At 37.3% G+C, this 25,898-nt stretch overlaps 2 protein-coding genes, 1 long non-coding RNA gene and 1 pseudogene across 5 annotated transcripts; 1 reads left to right on the top strand and 3 right to left on the bottom strand.

The window, feature by feature from the left end:
• LOC114760041 (beta-amyrin 28-monooxygenase-like) lies at positions 1–25,333 on the bottom strand. Of its 3 annotated transcripts, none has more exons than XM_028949288.1 (5): positions 24,716–25,333; positions 24,169–24,587; positions 22,363–22,550; positions 21,881–22,226; positions 1–152 (listed from the first exon to the last, which is right to left on the bottom strand). In XM_028949288.1, the coding sequence occupies exons 1-4, from the start codon at positions 25,249–25,251 to the stop codon at positions 21,927–21,929; spliced, it is 1,443 nt and encodes a 480-aa protein (XP_028805121.1). In that variant the 5' UTR covers positions 25,252–25,333; the 3' UTR covers positions 1–152; positions 21,881–21,926. The 3 variants fall into 3 exon arrangements, with proteins under 3 accessions (XP_028805121.1, XP_028805120.1, XP_028805119.1); XM_028949287.1 differs by lacking the exon at positions 1–152 and adding an exon at positions 4,850–5,009 and having other exon boundaries at positions 21,891–22,226; XM_028949286.1 differs by lacking the exon at positions 1–152 and having other exon boundaries at positions 21,633–22,226.
• LOC114760042 (beta-amyrin 28-monooxygenase-like) lies at positions 8–3,685 on the bottom strand. The gene is made up of 4 exons (XM_028949289.1): positions 3,083–3,685; positions 2,536–2,954; positions 606–793; positions 8–498 (listed from the first exon to the last, which is right to left on the bottom strand). Exons 1-4 carry the CDS (start codon positions 3,616–3,618, stop codon positions 199–201), a joined length of 1,443 nt encoding a protein of 480 aa, XP_028805122.1. The 5' UTR covers positions 3,619–3,685; the 3' UTR covers positions 8–198.
• On the bottom strand, positions 4,861–20,459 carry LOC114760043 (beta-amyrin 28-monooxygenase-like; annotated as a pseudogene).
• On the top strand, positions 13,074–15,253 carry LOC114760044 (uncharacterized). The gene is made up of 3 exons (XR_003742012.1): positions 13,074–13,168; positions 13,814–13,816; positions 15,240–15,253. It is a non-coding gene; the product is annotated as an uncharacterized LOC114760044 (long non-coding RNA).
• Positions 25,334–25,898: the final 565 nt, after the last annotated feature.

Here is a 25,898-nt window from a genome sequence, read left to right as displayed (position 1 = left end):
GGAAGGAGACTACTCTATTCTGCAGTTTCATTATGAAATGATTGGGAATATTCCAGTCCCGTTGCATCTCATGAGCACGAACAAACAGATCACAGCATTATTAAATTCAAAGGGAAAGGGGGGAACGAAAAGAGCAAAGAAGGGAAATTAAGGGCTAGTAATTGATGAGATGGCCATATAGAAGTGATAATGTTGGTTTCAAGGTTGGTGGGGAATGAGACGAACAGGAAGGCCGTTGGCAGGAATAGGCATAGGATCAACAATAATCTTCTCATCAGGAAGCAGTTTTTGCCACTTGAACCTCTTCACTAAGTTGTGCATGAACACCAGAATTTCCAGACGAGCGTACTCTTTTCCAGGACACATCCTCGGACCCCCTCCGAACGGTACGAATGTGTACGGTGCCGGACCATTTCCTTCGAATCTTGCGGGATCGAACTTGTCTGGTTCTGGGAAGTATTCTGCGTTCTTGTGAGTTGAATTTGCACTCCAATACAGCTATATATTTTTATCAACGAGGCAGAGAATTAACCACATTATTAGTAATTTACTTAAGCTAATAATTAAGATTATAGTTATGTGAAGGCGTAGTGAGATTTTAATACCTTCCAGCCCTTTGGAATTGTGAAACCATTGAAGATGAAGTCATTGATGGCTTCCCTGAAAGCTCCTTGGAGTGGAGGGGCGAGTCTCATGACTTCACAAGCTACGTTCCATGAGTATTTCATCCTTTGGATGTCATCCCAATTCAGTAATTCTCCTGGGGCTTTTGATTTTGCAATTTCCATTTGCTCTGTACCAAAGGGAATTAAAGAGAGTGATGAGGAAATTAAAAAAGTCTTTAACTTTTTATTTCTCCTTTTTGGCCGCAGTAGTAAAGGAGGAGATTCCCTATCGTGTGTGCGCGTATCATCGTACTTGCACAACAAAGTGAAAGATTCTCGTTTAGGCTTTTATTGACGAAATCAATGAGATATCGCCAGCAAGATCAGAAACAGAAGTAAAATTTGCAAGATAAAATAGTGTCACGTTCTCATACAAACAATATAACTCGAAGACAGATAAAAGATATGACGTGTTCCCCAGGAGTTCAGGGATAATGTGAAAATTAATATGCATTCGTTGGTTGATTTTCTTATGCATTCATGAAGTTTAATTAATGTATTAATCAATATTAATTATGATTTTTTTTTCTTGGCCAGTTTTCTAATTACTATCCAGTGAAATTCCTGGGAATGACACCATACTAATCAAATAGCGGGGCCATACGAACCCACCGCTCTATAAGTATTCCTCCGGTTCTAAATATAAGACCTTTATACTAGTGTATATAAGGGTATTATATTTAGGACCAGAGGAGTACATAAAATGAAAAAACAGATGAAGGTGAAAGACAAGGCCTAGGTTGTCATAGTCAGTGGACTTTAATACGGATATATTAACTATTTGGAACATTCGAAGTACTACCTTCGGTCTTTAATATAAGAACTAGTTTGACTCTTAATTTGGTCTTAAATATAAAATCTCAATCCACTTTATCTTTAATATTTATTTATTTTTTTAAATGTAGTTCTAGTTTGACTCTTAATTTGGTTCTAAATATAAAATCTCAATCCACTTTATCTTTAATATTTATTCATTTTTTTCAAAGTAGTTCTTGCAATAGTTGCACATGCTAAATATTTCATCAAATGTTAAAACTAATACATGTGATTAGTAAGGATATTTTAGAAAGATATTACCTATTTATTACAAATAACTAACTTAACAAGCTTTCTTAATCTAATCAAATTAGTTAATTAGTTCTTATATGAATAACCGGATGTAGTATATAAATCCACAAGAGTTTGACTTCCAAGATGTCGTGTGAGAATGAAAACGGCGAGCAACTTGTCAATGATATATCCCTAAAGTAAATTAACGCAAATGGCTGTGTCGAATTTTGTAATTAAGGGATAAAATCATCTATAGAGTTTTAGGTAGGATCAATTGTTTTTTCCCCTAAATATTACGTGGCATAATTGAGATTAAAATAGAAATCTTTTACCTACTCTACTTTTTTTTTTGGGCATCAATTTTCCTCAAACTTCTACTATATCAATTCTATGTAAAATTCAATTCATATCTCATTAAATGAAAGAATGAATTTTTTTAGCCCGAATAAATGATGCCAAAAAGAAAAAAGATGATAGTGATGGAAATCATCATTCATGTAATAAACGAGTTACGTGATTTAAGAGTGCAAAATTTATGATCATAAATTAAAGTGGCTAGAAATAAATGTTAGAAAAAGCTGTGTACGTAAGAGAGATTGTGGGTAAAGACTCAGCCTAGTAAACTTGCTCATGATCTGCAGGTCTTTTACTTTTTATCAGTCCATCTGATTTCTAACAAGGTTCATGCAATTTTCTTTCTTTTTAGGAGTCAGACTGATAAAAGGAAATTTTCCAAATATGTAACTTCTCATGATAAAGTAGCTAGAAACAAATGTTAGCATAATTGTGCAAGTGAGATTCTGAAGGCACAAAGACTCACCCTGGTAAACGTGCTCATTGATATGAGGCAACTCAGCAAGAAATTTAACGATGAAAGTGCAGGCAGCACTGGCAGTATCGTGGCCTCCGATCAAAAGACCAAGAATCTTATCAGCAATATCCGATTCACTCATGAACTGCCCATTCTCATCGCTCGTCGTCAACATGTGAGACAATATATCTTGTGCTGCAGAAGCCTTCCCATCTGCTAAATCCGCCTTTCTCTGCTTTATAATCTCCAAAAGCTCCTTTCTTATGAACCTCGAAGCTTTTATGGCCTTGTTAAATGGCGTCCCTGGCAAGTCTATGGGCATTGATATGATCCCTGAAGCTAACAGATGAAATGTGCCGGCGAGCCTCGCCACGTGGTTTGGATCTTCAACACTCAAGAATATCCGACAAGCCAACGCGAACGTGTATCTGCTCGATGGTCATTATCCGATCCCATGCACAAACAAAACACAGTTAATTACGATTTTGTTTTTGTTCCATGCATTAAGCATAGGAAAATTTTATGAGGTTTCTTCATTAATTGGTTTGAGGTGTACCTTTTGGCCAAGGGGAAGACGGTGACCTCCTTCTTGTTTTCCCAGCCTGAAGCGAAGTGTCTCTGAGCGAGGCCGTCCATGATTCCGATATAACGTTGCAGAGCCTCCGGCTTCAAGAACTGAGGAAGCAGCTTCCTCATCTTCTTCGCTTCTTCCTGGGAGTTCGTCTGAAGCGACGTCGGGAACACCTTGTTCACGGAGTCCGGCCACCACGCGGCAACGAGCTTGTTCTCGTTGGAGAACAAGAACTTGTTGCATGAAGGCCCGCAGAGCACCGCCGCCGGCTCGCCGAAAATGGAGGTCTTGAAGATACGGGACGAGAACTTGTGCATGCGATCGAATATGAACTTCTCGGGATGGCCCTTCCATCCGGTGGACAGAAACTCAAGGCTCTCTCCGATCAACGGATAACCAATCGTGCCCGGAGGGAGGTTGGCGCCGGCGAAATTGGACCAGTGCCTGTAAAAGAGGAAGAAGAAAGAGAGAGTGACGAAGGAAACGAAGAGAAGGAGAAGGGAAAGGTAGAGATGCTCCATGATTATCAGTTGTTTCGATCTGCTTAGCAAATTCTGGAAAATCTGATTTAAGGGCCGATGGATGCAGTGAGGCAGATTTGGGTGTGCTTTGCAATTTATAGCCCTAAATGTAATGCTTATTGGTTCCAAAACTGACATGTGTCGGCATGGCAAAACCAGGAATGAAAGCAAACTCGCTAGCTAGCTCATTTAATGTGCGAGTTCGGCATGCTCCTCGCGACTGATGTCACGTCCGCTATGAATATGATTTTACGATAGGATGCTTCCATGCATTTTACTTTTCTTCTCTTCTCAAATGTGATCAGTCCTCAAGGGCCCACATCGGTCTGTCCATATAATATACATTTATATATAGAAACACGTTCAACGCCACGGTGTTGCCATATTAATTAGTGACATGTTACGAATTTTTGACTTTTAAGGTGATTATGTGGCCAAATTTAAGTATCATCCAACCCACATACATGAGACAGCCGTGACAAGGCTTAATGAAGTTGGTAGATTGCAATTAATTGATAGACGTTTTTACTCTTTTAAGCGACTTATTCTCTTGCAATATTTTGAAATTGAAGTATGCGAAAAATATGTTGGAGATAGTAAACACTATTTATATCCAATAAATGGGTAGTTAGAATGTATTTTATCTAATTTAATTTCCCCCCATAAATTTTGTCACTAATTATTATTATTATATTGCCTAAATAATATAGAGCAATTTAGAAATGAGTACTTTTTATTTAATTTTTTTATGAAGAAGAAATTTAGCTTATTTGTACACCCGTTAACAGAATGTAAGTCTTCAAATTCAAAACCCTACAAACCTAATTAAACATACATCTCCTAAATATGTGCTCATTACTTTATTAGTTTTCAGGTAAACTTCATGCATTAAGGAGCTTAAAACATTATTTATATTTTTCATAATTTATTAATCATATGATTAATTCATTACAAATTTTAAAATTTTTCTGAACTACTTATATGTATAATTAGATTTAGTTTGTAAGTTAAATAAATTAGTTAGAAAAAAAAAGATAAATATAAATACTGTAAGATAATTTTAGTTTTCTTGATTTCTTTAAATTAGTCAATTGCACCTTATACTTAGAAGATAGTACTAAATTTTGGATTTAACAGTCCCCGTGCCCAAATACATTTTTTATTAACCATCAATAGCACACATATATCAATTGTGTACATGTTTAAAACATAACAGCCACGAGCGAGATCAAGAAGGAAGGAGACTACTCTATTCTGCAGTTTCATTATGAAATGATTGGGAATATTCCAGTCCCGTTGCATCTCATGAGCACGAACAAACAGATCACAGCATTATTAAATTCAAAGGGAAAAAAGAAAAGAGCAAAGAAGGGAAATTAAGAGCTAGTAATTTATCTGATGGCCATATAGAAGTGATAATGTTGGTTTCAAGGTTGGTGCGGAATGAGACGAACAGGAAGGCCGTTGGCGGGAATAGGCATAGGATCAACAATAATCTTCTCATCAGGAAGCAGTTTTTGCCACTTGAACCTCTTCACTAAGTTGTGCATGAACACCAGAAATTTCCAGACGAGCGTACTCTTTTCCAGGACACATCCTCGGACCCCCTCCGAACGGTACGAATGTGTACGGTGCCGGACCATTTCCTTCGAATCTTGTCGGATCGAACTTGTCTGGTTCTGGGAAGTATTCTGCGTTCTTGTGAGTTGAATTTGCACTCCAATACAGCTATATATTTTCATCAACGAGGCAGAGAATTAACCACATTATTAGTTATTTACTTAAGCTAATTAATTAAGATTATAGTTATGTGAAGGCGTAGTGAGATTTTAATACCTTCCAGCCCTTTGGAATTGTGAAACCATTGAAGATGAAGTCATTGATGGCTTCCCTGAAAGCTCCTTGGAGTGGAGGGGCGAGTCTCATGACTTCACAAGCTACGTTCTATGAGTATTTCATCTTTTGGATGTCATCCCAATTCAGTAATTCTCCTGGGGCTTTTGATTTTGCAATTTCCATTTGCTCTGTACCAAAGGAAATTAAAGAAGTGATGAGGAAATTAAAAAAGTCTTTAACTTTTTATTTCTCCTTTTTGGGCGCAGTAGTAAAGGAGGAGATTCCCTATCGTGTGTGCGCGCATCAACGTACTTGCACAACAAAGTGAAAGATTCTCGTTTAGGCTTTTATTGACGAAATCAATGAGATATCGCCAGCAAGAGCAGAAACAGAAGTAACATTTGCAAGGTAAAATAGTGTCACGTTCTCATATAAACAATATAACTCGAAGACAGATAAAAGATATTAAAGACCGAAGTGGTAATTCATATCTTTCAAATAATTAATACATTCATATTAAACGCCACCGACTATATATGACAACCTAGGTCTTGTCTTTCGCCTTCATCTGTTTTTTCGTTTATTTACTTATTATAGAGCGGTGTATTTAATTAGTATCGTGTTCCCCAGGAGTTCAGGGATAATGTGAAATTAAGATGCATTCGTTGGTTGATTATGTATTCATAATGTTTAATAAATGTATTAATTAACATTAATTATGATATCATTTTTTTTCTTGGCCAGCTGTCTAATTACTATACAGTGAAATTCCTGGAGATGACACGATGCTAATTAAATACACCGCTCTATAATAAGCAAATAAACGAAAAAACAGATGAAGGCGAAAGACAAGACCTAGGTTGTCATATATAGTCGGTGGCGTTTAATATGAATGTATTAATTATTTGAAAGATATGAATTACCACTTCGGTCTTTAATATAAGATCTAGTTTAATTTTTAATTTAATTTTAAATATAAGACTTCAATTCACTTTATTTCTCATATTTATTTTTTTTTTTCAAGGAAGTATTTATAATAGTTGCACATGTTAAATATTTTATCAAATGTTAAAACTAATACACGTAATTAGTAAAGATATGTTAAAAAAGATAGTACCTATTTATTACAAATAACAAACTTAACAAACTTTCTTAATTTACTCAAATTCGTGTGAGAATGAAAACGGCGAGCAACTTGTCAATGATATATCTTTAGTAAATTAACGTAACTGGCTGTGTCGAATTTTGTAATTAAGGGGTAACCATTTCCAAAAGGATTATTTCGTGGTTGGGATAAAATCACTCATAGAGTTTTAGGTAGGATCAATTGTTTTTTCCCCGCTAAACAATTACATGACATAATTGAGATTATAATAGCAATCTTTTACCCACTATACTTTTTTTTTTGGGCATCAATTTTCCTCAAACTTCTACTTCAATTCTATGTAAAATTCAATTCATATCTCATTAAATGAAGGAATGAATTTTTTGAGCCCGAATAAATGATGCCAAAAAGGAAAAAGATCATAGTGATGGAAATCATCATTCATGTGAGAAACGAGTTACGTGATTTAAGAGTGCAAAATTTATGATCATAAATTAAAGTGGCTAGAAATAAACGTTAGAAAAAGTTGTGTACGTAAGAGAGATTGTGGGTAAAGACTCAGCCTAGTAAACTTGCTCATAATCTGCAGGTCTTTTACTTTTTATCAGTCCATCTGATTTCTAATAAGGTTCATGCAATTTTCTTTCGTTTTATGAGTCAAAGACTGATAAAAAGAAATTTTCCAAATACTACCTTCGGTCCTTAATATAAGACCTTGTTTGACTTTTATTTTGGTTCTAAATATAAGATCCCAATCTACTTTGTCTCTCATATTTATACATTTTTTTCCAAGATAGTCCTCCTAATAATAGTAGTTATAGCCAATACACTTAATTAGTAAAGATATTTTAAGAAAGACAATATATATTTATTACAAATAACTATCTTAACTTCTTTTCTTGATCTCATCAAATTACTCAATTAGCTTTTATAATTAGCACGGGATGTAGTGTGTAACTACTCATGATAAAGTAGCTAGAAATAAACGTTAGCATAATTGTGCAAGTGAGATTCTGAAGGTAAAGACTCACCTTGGTAAACGCGCTCATAGATATGAGGCAACTCAGCAAGAAATTTAACGATTTAAGTGCAGGCAGCACTGGCAGTATCATGGCCTCCGATCAAGAGACCAAGAATCTCATCAGCAATATCCAGTTCACTCATGAACTGCCCATTCTCATCGCTCGTCGTCAACATGTGAGACAATATATCTTGTGTTGCAGAAGCCTTCCCATCTGCTAAATCCACCTTTCTCTGCTTTATAATCTCCAAAAGCTCCTTCCTTATGAACCTCGAAGCTTTTATGGCCTTGTTAAATGGCGTCCCAGGCAAGTCTATGGGCATTGATATGATCCCTGAAGCTAACAGTTGAAATAGGTCGTCATTATCCGATCCCATGCACAAACAAAACACAGTTAATTACGATTTTGTTTTTGTTCCATGCATTAAGCATGGGAAAAATTAATGAGGTTTCATCATTAATTGGTTTGAGGTGTACCTTTTGGCCAGGGGGAAGACGATGACCTCCTTCTTGTTTTCCCAGCCTGAAGCGAAGTGTCTCTGAGCGAGGCCGTCCATGATTCCGATATAACGTTGCAGAGCCTCTGGCTTCAAGAACTGAGGAAGCAGCTTCCTCATCTTCTTCGCTTCTTCCTGGGAGTTCGTCTGAAGCGACGTCGGGAACAACTTGTTCACGGAGTCCGGCCACCACCCGGCAACGAGCTTGTTCTCGTTGGAGAACAAGAACTTGTTGCTTGCCGTCTCGCAGAGCACCGCCGCCGGCTCGCCGAAAATGGAGGTCTTGAAGATACGGGACGAGAACTTGTGCATGCGATCGAAGATGAACTTCTCGGGGTGGCCCTTCCATCCGGTGGACAGAAACTCAAGGCTCTCTCCGATCAACGGATAACCAATCGTGCCCGGTGGGAGGTTGGGGCCGGCGAACATGGACCAGTGCCTGTAAAAGAGGAAGAAGAGAGGGAGTGTGACGAAGGAAACGAAGAGAATGAGAAGGGAAAGGTAGAAATGCTCCATGATTATCAGTTGTTTCGATCTGCTTTGCGAATTCTGGAAAATCTGATTTAAAGGCCGATGGATGCAGTGAGGCAAGTTTGGGTGTGCTTTGCAATTTATAGCCCTAAATGTGATGCTCATCAGTTCCAAAACTGACATGTGGCGGCATGGCAAAACCAGGAGTCAAAGCAAGCTCGCTAGCTAGCTCATTTGCGCGTACCTAAATATAAATTATTTAAAAGGTCAAATTAATTATTTTCTGTTTTGCTGATAAGAAAAGGAAAAGCTTTTGGAAGTAATATATATTAATATAAGAAAGAAAACAAGGAGTATAATAAAATAAGAGTTGGTAATGTTATAGTAAATGTTTGCGAGTTCAGCATGCTCCTCGATCTCCACTATGAATATGATAGCATGCTTCAGTGCATTTACCTTTTCCTCTCTTCTCAAGTGTGATCGGTCCTCTAGGGCACACATCGATCTGTCCCATATATATATATATATATAGACACACACTTTAACACCCTAGTATTATCGTACTCCTCTACTCCTAAATAGTATAAGGGTCTTATATTTAGGATCGAAGGGGTATTAATTAGTGACATGTTCTGAATATTTTATTTTTAATATGATTATGTGGTCAAATTTAAGTATCATCCAACCCATATACATGAGACAGCCGCGACAATGCCTAATGAAGTAGGTAGATTCCAATTGATAAAGAATTATTGGATATTTTGTTTATAGAAGTTTTTACTCTTTTAAGCAACTTCTTCTCTTGCAGTATTTTGAAATTAAATTATGAGAAAAATATGTTGGAGATAGTGAACACTGTTTATCTCCAATAAATGAGTAATTAGAATTTATTTTATCTAATTTAATTTTGAGTAAAAAATTACAAATTTGGAAAACCAAATAGATTTGAATATTATATTTATGACCAAAATGAAGCTCTTGATTAAATCTTGTATAAATAACATTTATTTATTACAAATAATTAACTTAACTAATTTTTTTAATCTATTCAAATTAGTCAACGAGCTCTTATGTTAAGAACCGGGAATAATATTTAGGATTGGAGGTAATTTTATCATTGATTGTATAATAAGTTGAGTGGATGAATGATGGTGGAGATAGTGGATGAAATGAAACCGAGCCCGCTAGTGATCAACATATTGACAGCACTAAGCAGGATCATTCCCAAGTGGAAATTGATACCAACCAAGGATATAGTCGACATTGCCTTCAAGCAACCCCTAGTTAGAGAACAGGTATTTATCTATCTATATAACTATAATGCGCCACTGCCACATTCCAAAAGCTGACTGAAAATGCATAAATATATAATATGAGTCATTAAAGTACTTATTGATGATGACAAGTTTCTATGATGAAATTATTGCAGATTAAAAATAACCCACTGTGCTATAAAGGACGGCCCAGATTGAAAACTGGATACGAACTTTACAGAGTTAGGGTACAACTGGAGCGAACATTACAGGAGGTATATACATTTATCTGTTATCAGAGTTAACATGTAAATCGACCCATAAAATATTTCTCTATACATGAACATTCTGTATAATAATATCCGTTACTTTAGTGTGATCATAAACTAATAGGCGTTAGTTGCACTTAACGGGCATGACATTTTTGTTTCATTTGTATATGTTTGTGTGTAATCTTGCATCAAAGGAAATTTTATGGTGTTAGATGTACGTCGATGAATACTTCAGGGGTAGATTTGTTTACTAACATCTGTTTCTTAGAAATAAGCCTGGATACGCCACATATATGTATATAATACAAAATAAAAGGGTTTGTTTGGATATGCAGGTGTCACCACCGTTCTTGGTTCTACACGGTGAACATGACAAAGTGACAGATAAATCAGTAAGCATTCAGCTGCATAAGGTGGCTTCAAGCACTAAAGTCGTATCCCGGAATGTGGCATGGCCTCCTCATCGGAGAGCCGCCGGAGAACTTGAACATCATGTACGAAGGCATTGTCGATTGGCTTGATGACAAATGCAAGTATGGAAATACCAGATTGGAGAGAGAGCTTAAAAACCAAAACGAGAACAATCCAACAATTAAGGCTTAGACAACACATTAAGCTTGTATTTTAATTTCCCATCTACATTCATGTTGTTCCTGATTTTTATGTACCTACCAAATTACAAACTATTGGGTGTCTATATACTCTGTTCGTAAAGAATCAATCAATGTTTGGAACCTTAATTTGTGCTATTAAAACCGTTTTAGTTTCCCTCAACAAACATGATAGATCAAGCAATATGGAGTGCTTTGAAAAGCTGTGGAGAAAAATCAAAGAGAATATTTAATAAAATTATTGAGCGAGACTTTTTAATTAATAATTTGTTTAAAAAATCTAGTTGTTAATAGAACACTACCTCCGGTTTTTAATATAAAGGCTAGTTGATTAATTTGAATAAATTAAAAAAATTTGTTAAGTTATTTATTTGTAATAAATATATGTTGTTTTTCCTAAAATACCTTTGCTAGTCAAATATATTAGCTTTAACATATGTAATTAGAGACTATCTTGAGGAAAAATCAATAAATAAATGAGACAAAGTTGATTGAGATCTTATATTTATAATTAAACTGAAAGTCAAATTAGTTCATATATTACCTCCGGTCCTAATTATAAGACTTCATTTATAGTCTACAAACGACTTCTTATAATTAGGATCGGAGGTAGTACAACAGTGCCATGGGATTCATATATTTGATATGGTGGAAGAAGGCTTGTTGTCTGTGGTTTAATGAAGACTGTGTCTTTGAATTCATCCACACGGGAGTGTTCATTGAATGCTCTTTCTCCTCTCGAGTCCTGCCTTCGTTGATTTAGTTCTGTTTGGGCAACAACTGTTACTGAACCAAATTTAGTCTTCAAAGAAAAAGAACCAAATTAAACCTTTTTCTTTTTTAATGCTACTCCCCTATTGGGCTACAGAAAGTTGACCGTGAAAAGTGGGCTATGCAAAGTTACTTGTGTTCTAGGTTCATTTTTTTTGGGCCAATACGGAGGAACAAAATGAAATGGGTATATAAAAACGAAAATGGGCCAATACGTTACAGTCATTTGATTTGGTGCCCGAAATAAAATAAAAAACCGTGTGAATAAAATAGGTTTTCCTATTTTTTTAATAAAATAATAAGACTAAATAGTACTCCTTCGGTCCTTAATATAAGACCCATTTAACTAATTTGATTAGATTAAGAAAGTTAGGTAAGTTAGTTAATTATAAGAAAAGTGACACATTTTTCCTAAAACACCATAATCATCTTTTTTAATATCCCTCTCCCTCTTCTACTTGATTATGGTTGAGAGAGTATCCATAGGGGTAATTTAGAGAAAATTGATAAATATGAGAAATGGGTCTTATATTTAGGACCAAAACCAACTCAAGAATTGGATCCTATATTAAGGACCGGATGAGTACTACCTAATCCTAATTATAAAAGCCAGTTGACTAATTTGAAGAGATTAAGGATGTAAGTTGAGTTAGTTATTTGTCCTAAATAGTTGTTATCTTTCCTAAAATATCCTTACTAATCAAGTGTATTAACTAGAACTATAATTATTAGAAGGATTATCTTGAAAAAAAAATTGAATAAATATAAGAGACAAAGCAATTTGGTTCTTATATTTAGGATCAAAATAAAAATCAAATAGAATCTTACACTAAGGACCAGAAGTAGTAGGAAAAATAGCAAATAAAAACCCATGAATTACCAAGAAGATCATCTGAATAAGCCAAATTATCAAGATGGGCCTGGTCTCAAATTGCTATGAAATCAAGCTAAAACGACAGAAATACCTTTCTTCTCTTTCTCCCATCACCCCATCTCTTTCTCTTCTTCTCTTCTTCTTCCTCTCTCTCTCTCTCTCCCCGTCCTTCTCTTCCTCTTCCTCTCCCTCTCTTTGTCTTTCTATTCCTCTCCCTTCCAACACCAATCATCTAGCTGGATTGAGCTTGTGGCCATGCCCATCGATCTTTATTATAGAAGTGATAATCTTGGTTTCAAGGTTGGGGTGGAATGAGACGAACGGGAAGGCCCTTGGCAGGAATAGGCATAGGATCAACAATAATCTTCTCATGAGGAAGCAGTTTCTGCCAGTTGAACCTCTTCACTAAGTTGTGCATGAACACCAGAATTTCCAGACGAGCGTACTCTTTTCCAGGACACATCCTCGGACCCCCTCTGAACGGTACGAATGTTTATGGTGCCGGACCATTTCCTTCGAATCTCGTCGGATCGAACTTGTCTGGTTCTGGGAAGTATTCTGCGTTCTTGTGAATTGAATTTGCACTCCAGTACAGCTATATATTTTCATCAACGAGACAGAGAATTAACCACATTAGTTAGTTACTTAAGCTAATAATTAAGATTATGTTTATGTGAAGGCGTAGTGACATTATATATATATATACATATATATATATATATGTGAGTACATGCCTTCTAGCCCTTTGGGATTGTGAAACCATTGAAGATGAAGTTATTGATGGCTTCCCTGAAAGCTCCTTGGAGTGGAGGGGCGAGTCTCATGACTTCACAAGCTACGTACCATGAGTATTTCATCTTTTGGATGTCATCCAAATTCAGTAATTCCCCCGGGGCTTTTGATTTCGCAATTTCCATTTGCTCTGTATTAATAAAACCGAAGGAAATTAAAGAGGGTGATGAGGAAATTAAATAAGTCTTTAACTTTTTATTTCAAGGAGGAGATTGTGTGTTTGTGTGTGTGTGTCATCGTACTCGCACAATAAAGTGAAAGATTCTCGCTTGGGCTTTTATTGACGAAATCAGTAAGATATGTCCAGCAAGACCAGAAACAAAAATAAAATTTGCAAGCTAAAATAGTGTCACGTTCTCATATGAACAATATAAATATTAAGAGACTCGAAGACAGGTAAAAGATATGACGTGTTCCCCAGAAGTCAGTCGGGGATAATGTGAAAATTAAGATGCATTCGTTGGTTGATTTTCTTATGTATTCATAAAGTTTAATAAATGTATTAATTAATATTTTAATAAATGTATTAATTAATATTAATTATGGTATCTTTTCCCCCCCCCCCCCCCCCGGCCAGTCCAGTGAAATTCCTGAAGATGACACGGTACCAATTGAATAGCGGGGCCATATGAATCCACCGCTCTATAAGTAAATAAATGAAAAAACATATGAAGGTGAAAGACAAGACCAAGGTTGTCATAGTCGGTGGGCTTTAATATGGATGTATTAATTATTTGGAACATATGAAGCACTGCACCTTCGATCCTTAGTATAATAACTAGTTTGACTTTCAATTTAGTTATAAATATAAAATCTCAATCTACTTTGTTTCTCATATTTATTCACTTTTTTTAAAAATAGTTCTTATAGTAGTTGGCTATTTGAGCATGTTAAATATTTTATCAAATGCTAAAGCTAATACATGTGATTAGTTAAAGTATTTTAAGAAAGATAATACTTATTTATTATAAATAACTAACTTAGCAAACTTTTTTATCAACTCAAATTAGTTAACTAACTCTTATATTAAAGATCGGAAATGGTGTATAAATCTGCAAGAGTTTGACTTCCAAGATGTCGTGTGAGAATGAAAACGGCGAGCAACTTGTCAATGATATATCCCTTAAGTAAATTAACGTAAGTGGCTGTGTCGAATTTTATAAGTAAGGGGTAACCATTTCAAAAAGGTTTATTTCGTGGTTGGGATAAAATCACTTATAGAGTTTTAGGTAGGATCAATTGTTTTTTCCCCTAAATATTACGCGGCATAATTGAGATTAAAATAGAAATTTTTTACCTACTATACTTTTTTTTTTGGGCATCAATTTTCCTCAAACTTCTACTATATCAATTCTATGAAAAATTCCATTAATGTCTGATTAAATGAAAAATGAATTTTTTTAGCCCGAATAAATGATGCCAAATAGAAACAAGATCATAGCGATGAAAATCATCATTCATGTAATAAATTAGTTTTGTGATTCAAGAGTGCAAAATTTGTGACCATAAATTAATTAAAGTGGCTAGAAATAAATGTTAGAAAAAGTTGCGTACGCAAGGGAGATTGTGGGTAAAGACTCAGCCTAGCAAACTTGCTCATAATCTGCAGGTCTTCTGCTTTTTATCAGTTTATCTGATTTCTAGTAAGGTTCATGCAATTTTCTTTCTTTCTACGAGTCAAAGACTGATAAAAAGAAATTTCCAAAATATTTAACTTCTCATGATAAAGTAGCTAGAAATAAATGTTAGGAAAATAGTGCAAGTGAGATTATGAAGGTAATGACTCACCTTGGTAAGCTTGCTCATCGATATGAGGCAACTCAGCAAGAAATTTAACGATGAAAGTGCAGGCAGCACTGGCAGTATCATGGCCTCCGATCAAGAGACCAAGAATCTCATCAGCAATATCCGATTCACTCATGAACTGCCCATTCTCATCGCTCGTCGTCAACATGTGAGACAATATATCTTGTGCTGCAGAAGCCTTCCCTTCTGCTAAATCCGCCTTTCTCAGCTTTATAATCTCCAAAAGCTCCTTCCTTATGAACCTCGAAGCTTTTATGGCCTTGTTAAATGGCGTCCCAGGCAAGTCTATGGGCATTGATATTATCCCTGAAGCCAACAGATGAAATGGGTCGGCGAACCTCGCCACGTGCTTTGGATCTTCAACGCTCAAGAATATCCGACAAGCCAACGCGAAAGTGTATCTGCTCGATGGTCATTATCCGATCCCATGCACAAACAAAACAGATATGGTTAATTACGATTTTGTTTTTGTTCCCTGCATTAAGCATAGGAAAAATTAATGAGGTTTCTTCATTAATTGGTTTGAGGTGTACCTTTTGGCCAATGGGAAGACGGTGACTTTGTTAGAGACTAGCCCAGGCCCAAATTCATATTGCCCAGTCAGTATATTTTGTCTGTATTATATTGTGATGATTCCCTGTAACCGTTTTCTATATACGTGTCACATTTGTATAGGTTCTGTTATCACTATTCACAGCTGTATATTCTCTAGAATCATGTATTCTGTTATATAAATATATGAGACCGGAGCACTACTATTCAGTGCTTCAGAGCATATTCCTCAATCACTCTTTTCCCTTTAATTTCTTGCTTGGTATCAGAGCAACCATGGCAGAATCTGCCAAATCCGACTCAGCTTCCTCTGTCTCATCTACCGTCAAGACATATACGCTCTTCAGCTCCTCCAGCCAGACAGCGGCGGTCAAGTTGGACCGTACAAACTACCTGGTCTGGGAATCAATCGTCCTTCCTCTGATCGAAGGCAATAGACTTGCTTCTCATATCGATGGAACAGCCAGTGCGCCTCCACGTCTGGTTCCTGATGTTGCAGGTGCCACGAAAACTAATCCCGAATTTGAAGATTGGTACTCAATTGATCGCATGCTAGTCGGATGGCTGCGGAATATGTAGTAAAGCTTGTTGATCAACCTGACTTGACTTGGATTTCAGCTCAGTCGTCCTTACTTGCCTTTGATCAAAGGCTCGAGCAACTTACCCAGTTCTCCAATCTTAGCCTTCAGCCTTCTGTTAATGCTGTGAACACTGTTGCTTTTCACCCAGACTCTGGTAGACGGTCTGATTCTGGAAATGGCCGTGGAGGATGGCGTGGTTCTCGCAATCCTCGAGGAAGTCGCGGCCGAGGACGTCGTAATGGTGGTCGTCCATACTGTCATTGGTGTCAACGCCCAGGCCATACTTTGGCTACATGCTACTATAAACCTCATAATGATTTTGGTTCTCGTCCTGATCATTTTTCTGGCTATAATCCACAGGTGTTTTATGCGAATCCCCAGACAGTCACAGATCCATCCTGGTATATGGATAGCGGTGCTAATTACCATGTGACGCCCCATCCTGAGACTCTAGCTCATGTCACTCCGGTTGGTAAGTCCCATATCATTTCTTGTACTGGTGATCGAGGGCGCATTGTGGGCATTGGTTCCACTACTTTTCCTTGCAGTCAGTCTAAATTACTTCTTAAAGATGTTCTGCTTGTACCCTCTGCTACTAAGAATTTAATGAGTGTTAATCGATTAATTAAGGATAACCCTGTGGATGTGAACTTTACTAATCATGGTTGCAATGTGAAGGAGGCGGTGACAGGCAAGCTGTTGATAACAGGGACACCCAGCGAAGGCCTGTATCCAATGGGCAGTAAAGATCGATTGGGGCCCCAAATACTTAGCACTGAGTTCAAGTCAATAGGATCAGATTTAGAGTTTATCAAATGGCATCATGCGTGGGGTCATCCGAGTATCAAAACCTTGAAATATATAATGAATAAATGTAATCTGCGTTTTCCTGTCAATGAAAACTCTGTATGTGAGGCTTGTCAATCAGGAAAATCAAAGTTTTTACCATTTCCTAAATCTCTGTCTCAAGCTTCGGCTCCACTAGAACTGATTCATTCTGATCTCTGGGGTCCTTCCCCTGTTCAAGCAACAGGAGGTCATCGTTTTTATATCCTTTTTGTGGATGATTTTAGTAGATACACTTGGCTATATCCGTTGAAGAATAAAAGTGAAGCAGTTACCGCTTTTAAACACTTTAAAGCATTGGTTGAAAATCAATTTAATGAGAAAATTAAGGCAATACAGTGTGACAATGGTACAGAATTTAAACCATTTGTTCCTATAGCTCAAGAAGCTGGTATTGATATGAGACTCACATGTCCCTATACATCCGAACAAAATGGGAGAGCTGAGAGGAAACATCGACATGTTGTAGAAACTGGATTGACACTTCTAGCCCAAGCTCATATGCCTCTAATGTACTGGGTTGATGCGTTTCAGACGGCTACTTTTCTGATTAACCGACTTCCTACTCCGGTTCTTGACAATGAGACTCCTCTGTTTCAGCTATTTAGGACAGAGCCTGTTTATAGTCAACTAAAGCCTTTTGGGTGTGCTTGTTATCCCTGTTTGAAGCCATACAATGCTCACAAATTTGAATTTCATAGCCAGAAGTGTGTCTATCTCGGTCTTGCGTCACAACAGAAGGGTTATAAATGTTTAAGTCCAACCGGGAAAATTTTTATTTCAAGGCATGTTGTTTTTGATCCATATCTTTTCCCTTTTGTTTCAGGATTCTTAAATAAGCGGTCAAATTCTGGTGACTCTTCTAGTTCCATGCCTTTAATAATTTGCGCACCCCCCATAGAGGAGAATACTCGATCGGATTCAGCCTCTGTTCTGCCCATGTCAGGCCATGTGTCTGACTCTAGATCCTCCGAGCAGTCACATATTGAGAGTCCATGTGAAATGGCGTCTCCAATCAGATTCGACTCTGTTGAATCTACTGGGTCATCAGGGTCATCCTCTCCACCTGCGTCTGCTGCTCCACTCTCTTCGTCTAGCCCAAGTCCGGCAGCACAGTTTTCGCCACCGATTGGGCCTGTTAGTGTGCACCCAATGACTACTCGGGCTAAAGATGGCATTGTAAAGCCCAAATACCCCTATGTTGGGTTATTAGAAAATGAAGACCCTGTTTCAGTAGACAAATGCACTGAACCTAGCTCAGCTCGAGAAGCTCTGACGATGGAACACTGGCGGCAGGCAATGACGGATGAATATGGAGCTTTGCTTCGAAACAAGACCTGGTTTCTCGTTCCTTTTGAGAACCAGAAACTAGTCGACTGTCGGTGGGTTTTTAAAACCAAGTTCAAGGTTGATGGTTCGGTTTTAAAACACAAGGCGCGTCTGGTCGCGAAGGGATTTCAGCAGACCCCCGGTGTTGATTATAGCGAGACCTTCAGCCCAGTAGTAAAGCCGATTACCATTCGTGTGGTTCTGGCTCTTGCTGTTTCCTTCAATTGGGAAGTAAGGCAACTTGATGTGGATAATGCCTTTCTCAACGGTTTTCTAAAAGAAGATGTCTATATGCAGCAACCTGAAGGTTTTCGCGATCCCAGGTACCCTAATCATGTCTGTAAACTGGTTAAAGCAATTTATGGTTTAAAACAGGCTCCACGAGCTTGGTTCGATCGGTTGAGGCTGACTCTGTTGCAATGGGGTTTTCAAAATGCCAAGAGTGATGTTTCTCTCTTCTTCCTTCGAACTCAAAAATTGACTATCTTTGTGTTGATTTATGTTGATGATATACTAGTCACTGGGAATGATTCTGTTTTTATCAGAAATTTTGTTCAAAAACTTCATCGCCTTTTCTCACTTAAAGATCTAGGACCCGTGTACTATTTTCTGGGGCTAGAAATTTATCGTGACAAACATGGAATGTTTCTGAGTCAGGCCAAATATACTCTTGATTTGTTGAAAAAATTTGGAATGTATGACTGTGCCCCTGTATCTACTCCTATGGTTACTGGAAAACATGCTCTATCGGATGAAGGGGAACTTATGACTGATCCAACTAGATATAGACAAGCCATTGGCTCTCTTCAGTATCTTGTTAATACCCGTCCTGATATAGCTTATGCGGTCAATAAGCTTAGTCAATTTCTTGCACAACCTAGAACAGGACATTATCAAGCTGTTAAAAGAATTTTCAGATACTTAAAGGGTACATATAGTCTTGGTTTGTGTCTGAAGCCTTTTCATACACTCCGGTTATATGGCTATACTGACGCTGACTGGGCTACTGATGTTATTGATCGAAAATCAATGGCTGGAATGTGTATTTTCCTGGGCAATGATCTTATTTCTTGGTCTTCTAGAAAACAACGTGTTGTGTCCAGGTCCAGTACTGAGTCTGAATATAGGGCTTTAGCTGATGGTGCAGCGGAAATTCGGTGGTTAGCTTCACTACTAACTGAACTTGGTATATTTCTCAAGCAACCATCTGTTATGTGGTGTGATAATCTAAGTGCCAAGGCTCTATCCGCTAATCCAGTTCAACATGCTCGTTCTAAACACATAGAAATCGATGTGCATTTCATCAGGGACTTAGTTCTATCTGGAGCCATTGATGTCAGATATATACCTTCAACACATCAAATTGCAGACTGTTTCACTAAACCTCTATCTCAGTCTCAGTTTCAATTTTTCAGGCACAAACTCGGGATGGCTATTGCCCCCTCTCGTTTGAGGGGGGATGTTAGAGACTAGCCCAGGCCCAAATTCATATTGCCCAGTCAGTATATTTTGTCTGTATTATATTGTGATGATTCCCTGTAACCGTTTTCTATATACGTGTCACATTTGTATAGGTTCTGTTATCACTATTCACAGCTGTATATTCTCTAGAATCATGTATTCTGTTATATAAATATATGAGACCGGAGCACTACTATTCAGTGCTTCAGAGCATATTCCTCAATCACTCTTTTCCCTTTAATTTCTTGCTGACTTCCTTCTTGTTTTCCCAGCCTGAAGCGAAGTGTCTCTGAGCGAGGCCGTCCATGATTCAGATATAACGTTGCAGAGCCTCCGGCTTCAAGAACTGAGGAAGCAGCTTCCTCATCTTCTTCGCTTCTTCCTTGGAGTTCGTCCGAAGCGACGTCGGGAACAAGTTGTTTACGGAGTCCGGCCACCACGCGGCAACGAGCTTGTTCTCGTTGGAGAACAAGAACTTGTTGCTTGCCGTCTCGCAGAGCACCGCCGCCGGCTCGCCGAAAATGGAGGTCTTGAAGATACGGGACGAGAACTTGTGCATGCGATCGAAGATGAACTTCTCGGGGTGGCCCTTCCATCCGGTGGACAGAAACTCAAGGCTCTCTCCGATCAACGGATAACCAATCGTGCCCGGTGGGAGGTTGGGGCCGGCGAACATGGACCAGTGCCTGTAAAAGAGGAAGAAGAGAGAGAGTGTGACGAAGGAAACGAAGAGAATGAGAAGGGAAAGGTAGAAATGCTCCATGATTATCAGTTGTTTCGATCGGCTTTGCAAATTCTGGAAAATCTGATTTAAAGGCCGATGGATGCAGTGAGGCAAGTTTGGGTGTGCTTTGCAAGTTATAGCCCTAAATGTGATGCTTGTCAGTTCCAAAACTGACATGTGGCGGCATGGCAAAACCAGGAGTCAGAGCAAGCTCGCTAGCTAGCTCATTTGCGAGTTCGGCATGCTCCTCGCGACTGATGTCACATCTCCACTATGTATATGATTATATGATAGCATGCTTCAATGCATTTTACCTTTTCTTCTCTTCTCAGTTGTGATCGGTCCTCACGGGCCCACATCGATCTGTCCCATATAATATGTATTTATAGTGACACACACACACGCTTCAAGGCTTCGGTATTGCCATGTTAATTAGTGACATGTTCCGAATTTTTGACTTTTAATATGATTATGTGGCCAAATTTAAGTATCATCCAACCCATATACATGAGACAGCCGCGACAAGGCCTAATGAAGTTGGTAGATTCCATTTAATTGATAAAGAATTATTAGATATTTTGTTTGTAGAAGTTTTTACTCTTTTAAGCAACTTATTCTCTTGCAATATTTTGAAATTGAAGTATGAGAAAAATATGTTGGAGATAGTAAACACTATCTATATCCAATAAATGAGTAATTAGAATGTATTTTATCTAATTTAATTTTCCCCTTAAATTTTATGTCACTAATTATTATTATATTGCCTAAATAATATATAGCAATTTGGAAATGAGTACTTTTTATTTAATTTTTTTATGGAGAAGAAATTTAGCTTATTTGCACACCCGTTAACAGAATGTAAGTTTTCAAATTCAAAACCCTACAAACCTAATTAAGCATACATCTCCTAAATATGTGCTCATTACTTTATTTGTTTTCAAGTAAACTTCATCCATTAAGAAGCTTAAAAGATTATTTATATTTTTCATAATTTATTAATCATATGATTAATTCATTATAAATTTTAAAATTTTTCTCTGAAATACTTATACTTATCATTAGATTTAGTTTATAAGTTAAACAAATTAGTTAGAAACAAAAGATAAATATAAATACTTTAAGGTAATTTTATTTTTCTTAATTTTTTTTAAATTAGTCAACTATATCTTATACTTAAAAGATAGTACTAAATTTTAGATTTAACAGTCCCCGTACGCACATATACATTTTTTTTAATTTATTAACCATTAACAGTACACATATATCAATTGTGTACATGTTTAAAACATAACAGCCACGAGAGAGATAGAAGGAAGGAGATTACTCTATTCTGCAGTTTCATTATGAAATGATTGGGAATATTCCAGTCCCGTTGCATCTCATGAGCACCAACAAACAAATCACAGCATTATTAAATTCGAAGGGAAAAAAGAAAAAAAGAAAGGAACAAAGAAGGGAAGAGCTAGTAATTGATGTGATGGCCACATAGAAGTGATAATCTTGGTTTCAAGGTTGGTGGGAAATGAGACGAACAGGAAGGCCTTGGGCGGGAATAGGCATAGGATCAACAATAATCTTCTCATCAGGAAGCAGTTTTTGCCATTTGAACCTCTTCACTAAGTTGTGCATGAACACCAGAATTTCCAGACGAGCGTACTCCTTTCCGGGACACATCCTCGGACCCCCTCCGAACGGTACGAAGGTGTACGGTGCCGGACCATTTCCTTCGAATCTTGTCGGATCGAACTTGTCTGGTTCTGGGAAGTATTCTGCGTTCTTGTGAGTTGAATTTGCACTCCAATACAGCTATATATTTTCATCAACGAGACAGAGAATTAACCACATTATTAGTTTTTTACTTAAGCTAATAATTAAGATTATAATTATGCGAGGGCCTAGTCAGATTATATATATATATATAGATATATAGATGAGTACATACCTTCCAGCCCTTTGGGATTGTGAAACCATTGAAGATGAAGTCATTGATGGCTTCCCTGAAAGCTCCTTGGAGTGGAGGGGCGAGTCTCATGACTTCACAAGCTACGTTCCATGAGTATTTCATCTTTTGGATGTCATCCCAATTCAGTAATTCCCCTGGGGCTTTTGATTTTGCAATTTCCATTTGCTCTGCATTAATTAAACCGAAGGAAATTAAAGAGAGTGATGAGGAAATTAAAAAAGTCTTTAACTTTTTATTTCTCCTTTTTGGCCGCAGTAGTAAAGGAGGAGATTCCCTATCGTGTGTGTGTGTGTATCATCGTACTTTTGCACAATAAAGTGAAAGATTCTCGTTTAGGCTTTTATTGACGAAATCAATAAGATATCGCCTGCAAGATCAGAAACAAAAGTAAAATTTGCAAGGTAAAATAGTGTCACGTTCTCCTATGAACAATATAACTCGAAGACAGATAAAAGATATGACGTGTTCCCAGAAGTCATTCAGGGATAATGTGAAAATTAAGATGCATTCGGTCGTTGATTTTTTTTAATGTATTCATAATGTTTAATAAATGTATTAATTAACATTAATTATGATATCAATTTTTTTTCCTTGGCCAGGTGTCTAATTACTATGCAGTGAAATTCCTGGAGATGACACGATACTAATTAAATACACCGCCCTATAATAAGTACATAAACGAAAAAACAGATGAAGGCGAAAGACCTAGGTTGTCATGTATAGTCGGTGGCGTTTAATATGAATGTATTAATTATTTGAAAGATATGAAGTACTACCTTCAGTCTTTAATATAAGAATTAGTTTAATTTTTAATTTGATTCTAAATATAAGACCTCAATTCACTTTATCTTTTTCAAGTTTATCTTTATAGTAGTTGCACATGTTTAAATATTTTATCAAATGTCAAAGCTAATACACGTGATTAGTAAGAGTATTTAAGAAAAAAATACTTATTTATCACAAGTAACTAACTTAACAAGCTTTATTGATTTACTCAAATTAATTAATTAGCTCTTATATTAAAAACGAAAGGTAGTGCATAAATCTTCAAGAGTTTGACTTCCAAGATTTCGTGTGAGAATGAAAACGGCGAGCAACTTGTCAATGATATATCTCAAGTAAATTAACGCAAGTGGCTGTGTCGAATTTCGTAAGTAAGGGGTAACCATTTCCAAAAGGATTATTTCGTGGTTGGGATAAAATCACTTATAGAGTTTTAGGTAGGATCAATTGGTTTTTTCCCCTCAACAATTACATGACATAATTGAGATTATATATAATAGCAATCTTTTACCAACTATACTTTTTATTTTTGGGGCATCAATTTTCCTCAAACTTCTGCTATATCAATTCTATGTAAAATTCAATTCATGATCTCATTAAATGAAAGAATGAATTTTTTTAGCCCGAATAAATGATGCCAAAAAGAAAAAAGATCATAGTGATGGAAATCATCATTCATGTAATAAACGAGTTACGTGATTTAAGAGTGCAAAATTTATGATCATAAATTAAAGTGGCTAGAAATAAATGTTAGAAAAAGTTGTGTACGCAAGAGAGATTGTGGGTAAAGACTTGGCCTAGTAAACTTGCTCATGATCTGCAGGTTTTTTACTTTTTATCAGTCCATCTGATTTCTAATAAGGTCCATGTAATTTTCTTTCTTTTTAGGAGTCAAAGACTGATGAAAAGAAATTTTCCAAATATGTAACTTCTCATGATAAAGTAGCTAGAAATAAATGTTACCATAATTGTGCAAGTGAGATTCTGAAGGTAAAGACTCACCTTGGTAAACGCGCTCATAGATATGAGGCAACTCAGCAAGAAATTTAACGATGAAAGTGCAGGCAGCACTGGCAGTATCATGGCCTCCGATCAAAAGACCAAGAATCTTATCAGCAATATCCAGTTCACTCATGAACTGCCCATTCTCATCGCTCGTCGTCAACATGTGAGACAATATATCTTGTGCTGCAGAAACCTTCCCATCTGCTAAATCCACCTTTCTCTGCTTTATAATCTCCAAAAGCTCCTTCCTTATGAACCTCGAAGCTTTTATGGCTTTGTTAAATGGCGTCCCTGGTAAGTCTATGGGCATTGATATTATCCCTGAAGCTAACAGATGAAATGGGTCGGCGAACCTCGCCACGTGGTTTGGATCTTCAACACTCAGGAATATCCGACAAGCCAACGCGAAGGTGTATCTGCTCGATGGTCATTATCCGATCCCATGCGCAAACAAAACATAGTTAATTACGATTTTGTCGTTGTTCAATGCATTAAACATAGGAAAAATTAATGAGGTTTCTTCATGAATTAGTTTGGGCTGTACCTTTTGGCCAAGGGGAAGACGGCGACATCCTTCTTGTTTTCCCATCCTGAAGCGAAGTGTCTCTGAGCGAGGCCGTCCATGATTCCGATATAACGTTGCAGAGCCTCCGGCTTCAAGAACTGAGGAAGCAGCTTCCTCATCTTCTTCGCTTCTTCCTTGGAGTTCGTCTGAAGCGACGTCGGAAACACCTTGTTGACGGAGTCTGGCCACCACGCGGTAACGAGCTTGTTCTCGTTGGAGAACAAGAATTTGTTGCATGAAGGCCCGCAGAGCACCGCCGCCGGCTCGCCGAGAATGGAGGTCTTGAAGATATGCGACGAGAACCTGTGCATGCGATCGAATATGAACTTCTCGGGATGGCCCTTCCATCCGGTCGACAGAAACTCAAGACTCTCTCCGATCACCGGATAACCAATCGCGCCCGGAGGGAGGTTGGCGCCGGCGAACATGGACCAGTGCCTGTAAAAGAGGAAGAAGAGAGAGAGAGTGACGAAAGAAACGAAGAGAAGGAGAAGGGAAAGGTAGAAATGCTCCATGATTATCAGTTGTTTCGATCTGCTTTGCAAATTCTGGAAAATCTGATTTAAAGGCCGATGGATGCAGTGAGGCAGATTTGGGTGTGCTTTGCAATTTATAGCCCTAAATATGATGCTTATCAGTTCCAAAACTGACATATGGCAGCATGGCCAAACCAGGAGTCAAAGCAAGCTCGCTAGCCAGCTCATTTGCGTGTACCTAAATATAAATTATTTAAAAGGTCAAATTAATTATTTTCTGTTTTGCTGATACGAAAAAGAAAAGCTTTTGGAAGTAATATATATTAATATAAGAAAGAAAATATGGAGTATAATAAAATAAGAGTTTGTAATGTTAAAATATATGTTTGCGAGTTCAGCATGCTCCTCGCGACTGATGTCGTATCTCCACTATGAATATGAGAGGATGCTTCAATGCATTTTACCTTTTCCTCTCTTCTCAAATTGTGATCGGTCCTCAAGGGCCCACATCGATCTGTCCCATGTAATATATTATATATACACCGGGGCTTCATTGGCCCCTTGTTGTCATATTAATTAGTGATATGTTCCGATTTTTTGAATTTTAATATGATTATGTGATCAAATTTATGGGTGAACAAAATCAAACTATAACCAAAAACCAAACAGAATCGTTATTTCAATTT

Source organism: Neltuma alba, unplaced genomic scaffold, assembly GCF_004799145.2.
Source record: "Neltuma alba isolate B1F8T4 unplaced genomic scaffold, ASM479914v2 tig00010929_pilon, whole genome shotgun sequence".
Classification (NCBI taxonomy): Eukaryota; Viridiplantae; Streptophyta; class Magnoliopsida; order Fabales; family Fabaceae; genus Neltuma; species Neltuma alba.
Note: the sequence above shows the minus strand (reverse complement) of the source record. Positions and strands in the feature narration are given on the sequence as shown.

Excerpts from the sequence above, each read along its gene's own strand:
- LOC114760041 (XM_028949288.1), bottom strand. The coding sequence starts at position 25,251 with ATGGAGCATTTCTACCTTTCCCTTCTCCTTCTCTTCGTTTCTTTCGTC. Across the intron at positions 22,551-24,168 it reads CTATGAGCGCGTTTACCAAG|AGCAAATGGAAATTGCAAAA; the intron begins GTGAGTCTTTAC and ends TAATTAATGCAG. Across the intron at positions 22,227-22,362 it reads CAATCCCAAAGGGCTGGAAG|CTGTATTGGAGTGCAAATTC; the intron begins GTATGTACTCAT and ends GAAAATATATAG.
- LOC114760042 (XM_028949289.1), bottom strand. The coding sequence starts at position 3,618 with ATGGAGCATCTCTACCTTTCCCTTCTCCTTCTCTTCGTTTCCTTCGTC. Across the intron at positions 794-2,535 it reads CAATGAGCACGTTTACCAGG|AGCAAATGGAAATTGCAAAA; the intron begins GTGAGTCTTTGT and ends CCTTTGGTACAG. Across the intron at positions 499-605 it reads CAATTCCAAAGGGCTGGAAG|CTGTATTGGAGTGCAAATTC; the intron begins GTATTAAAATCT and ends AAAAATATATAG.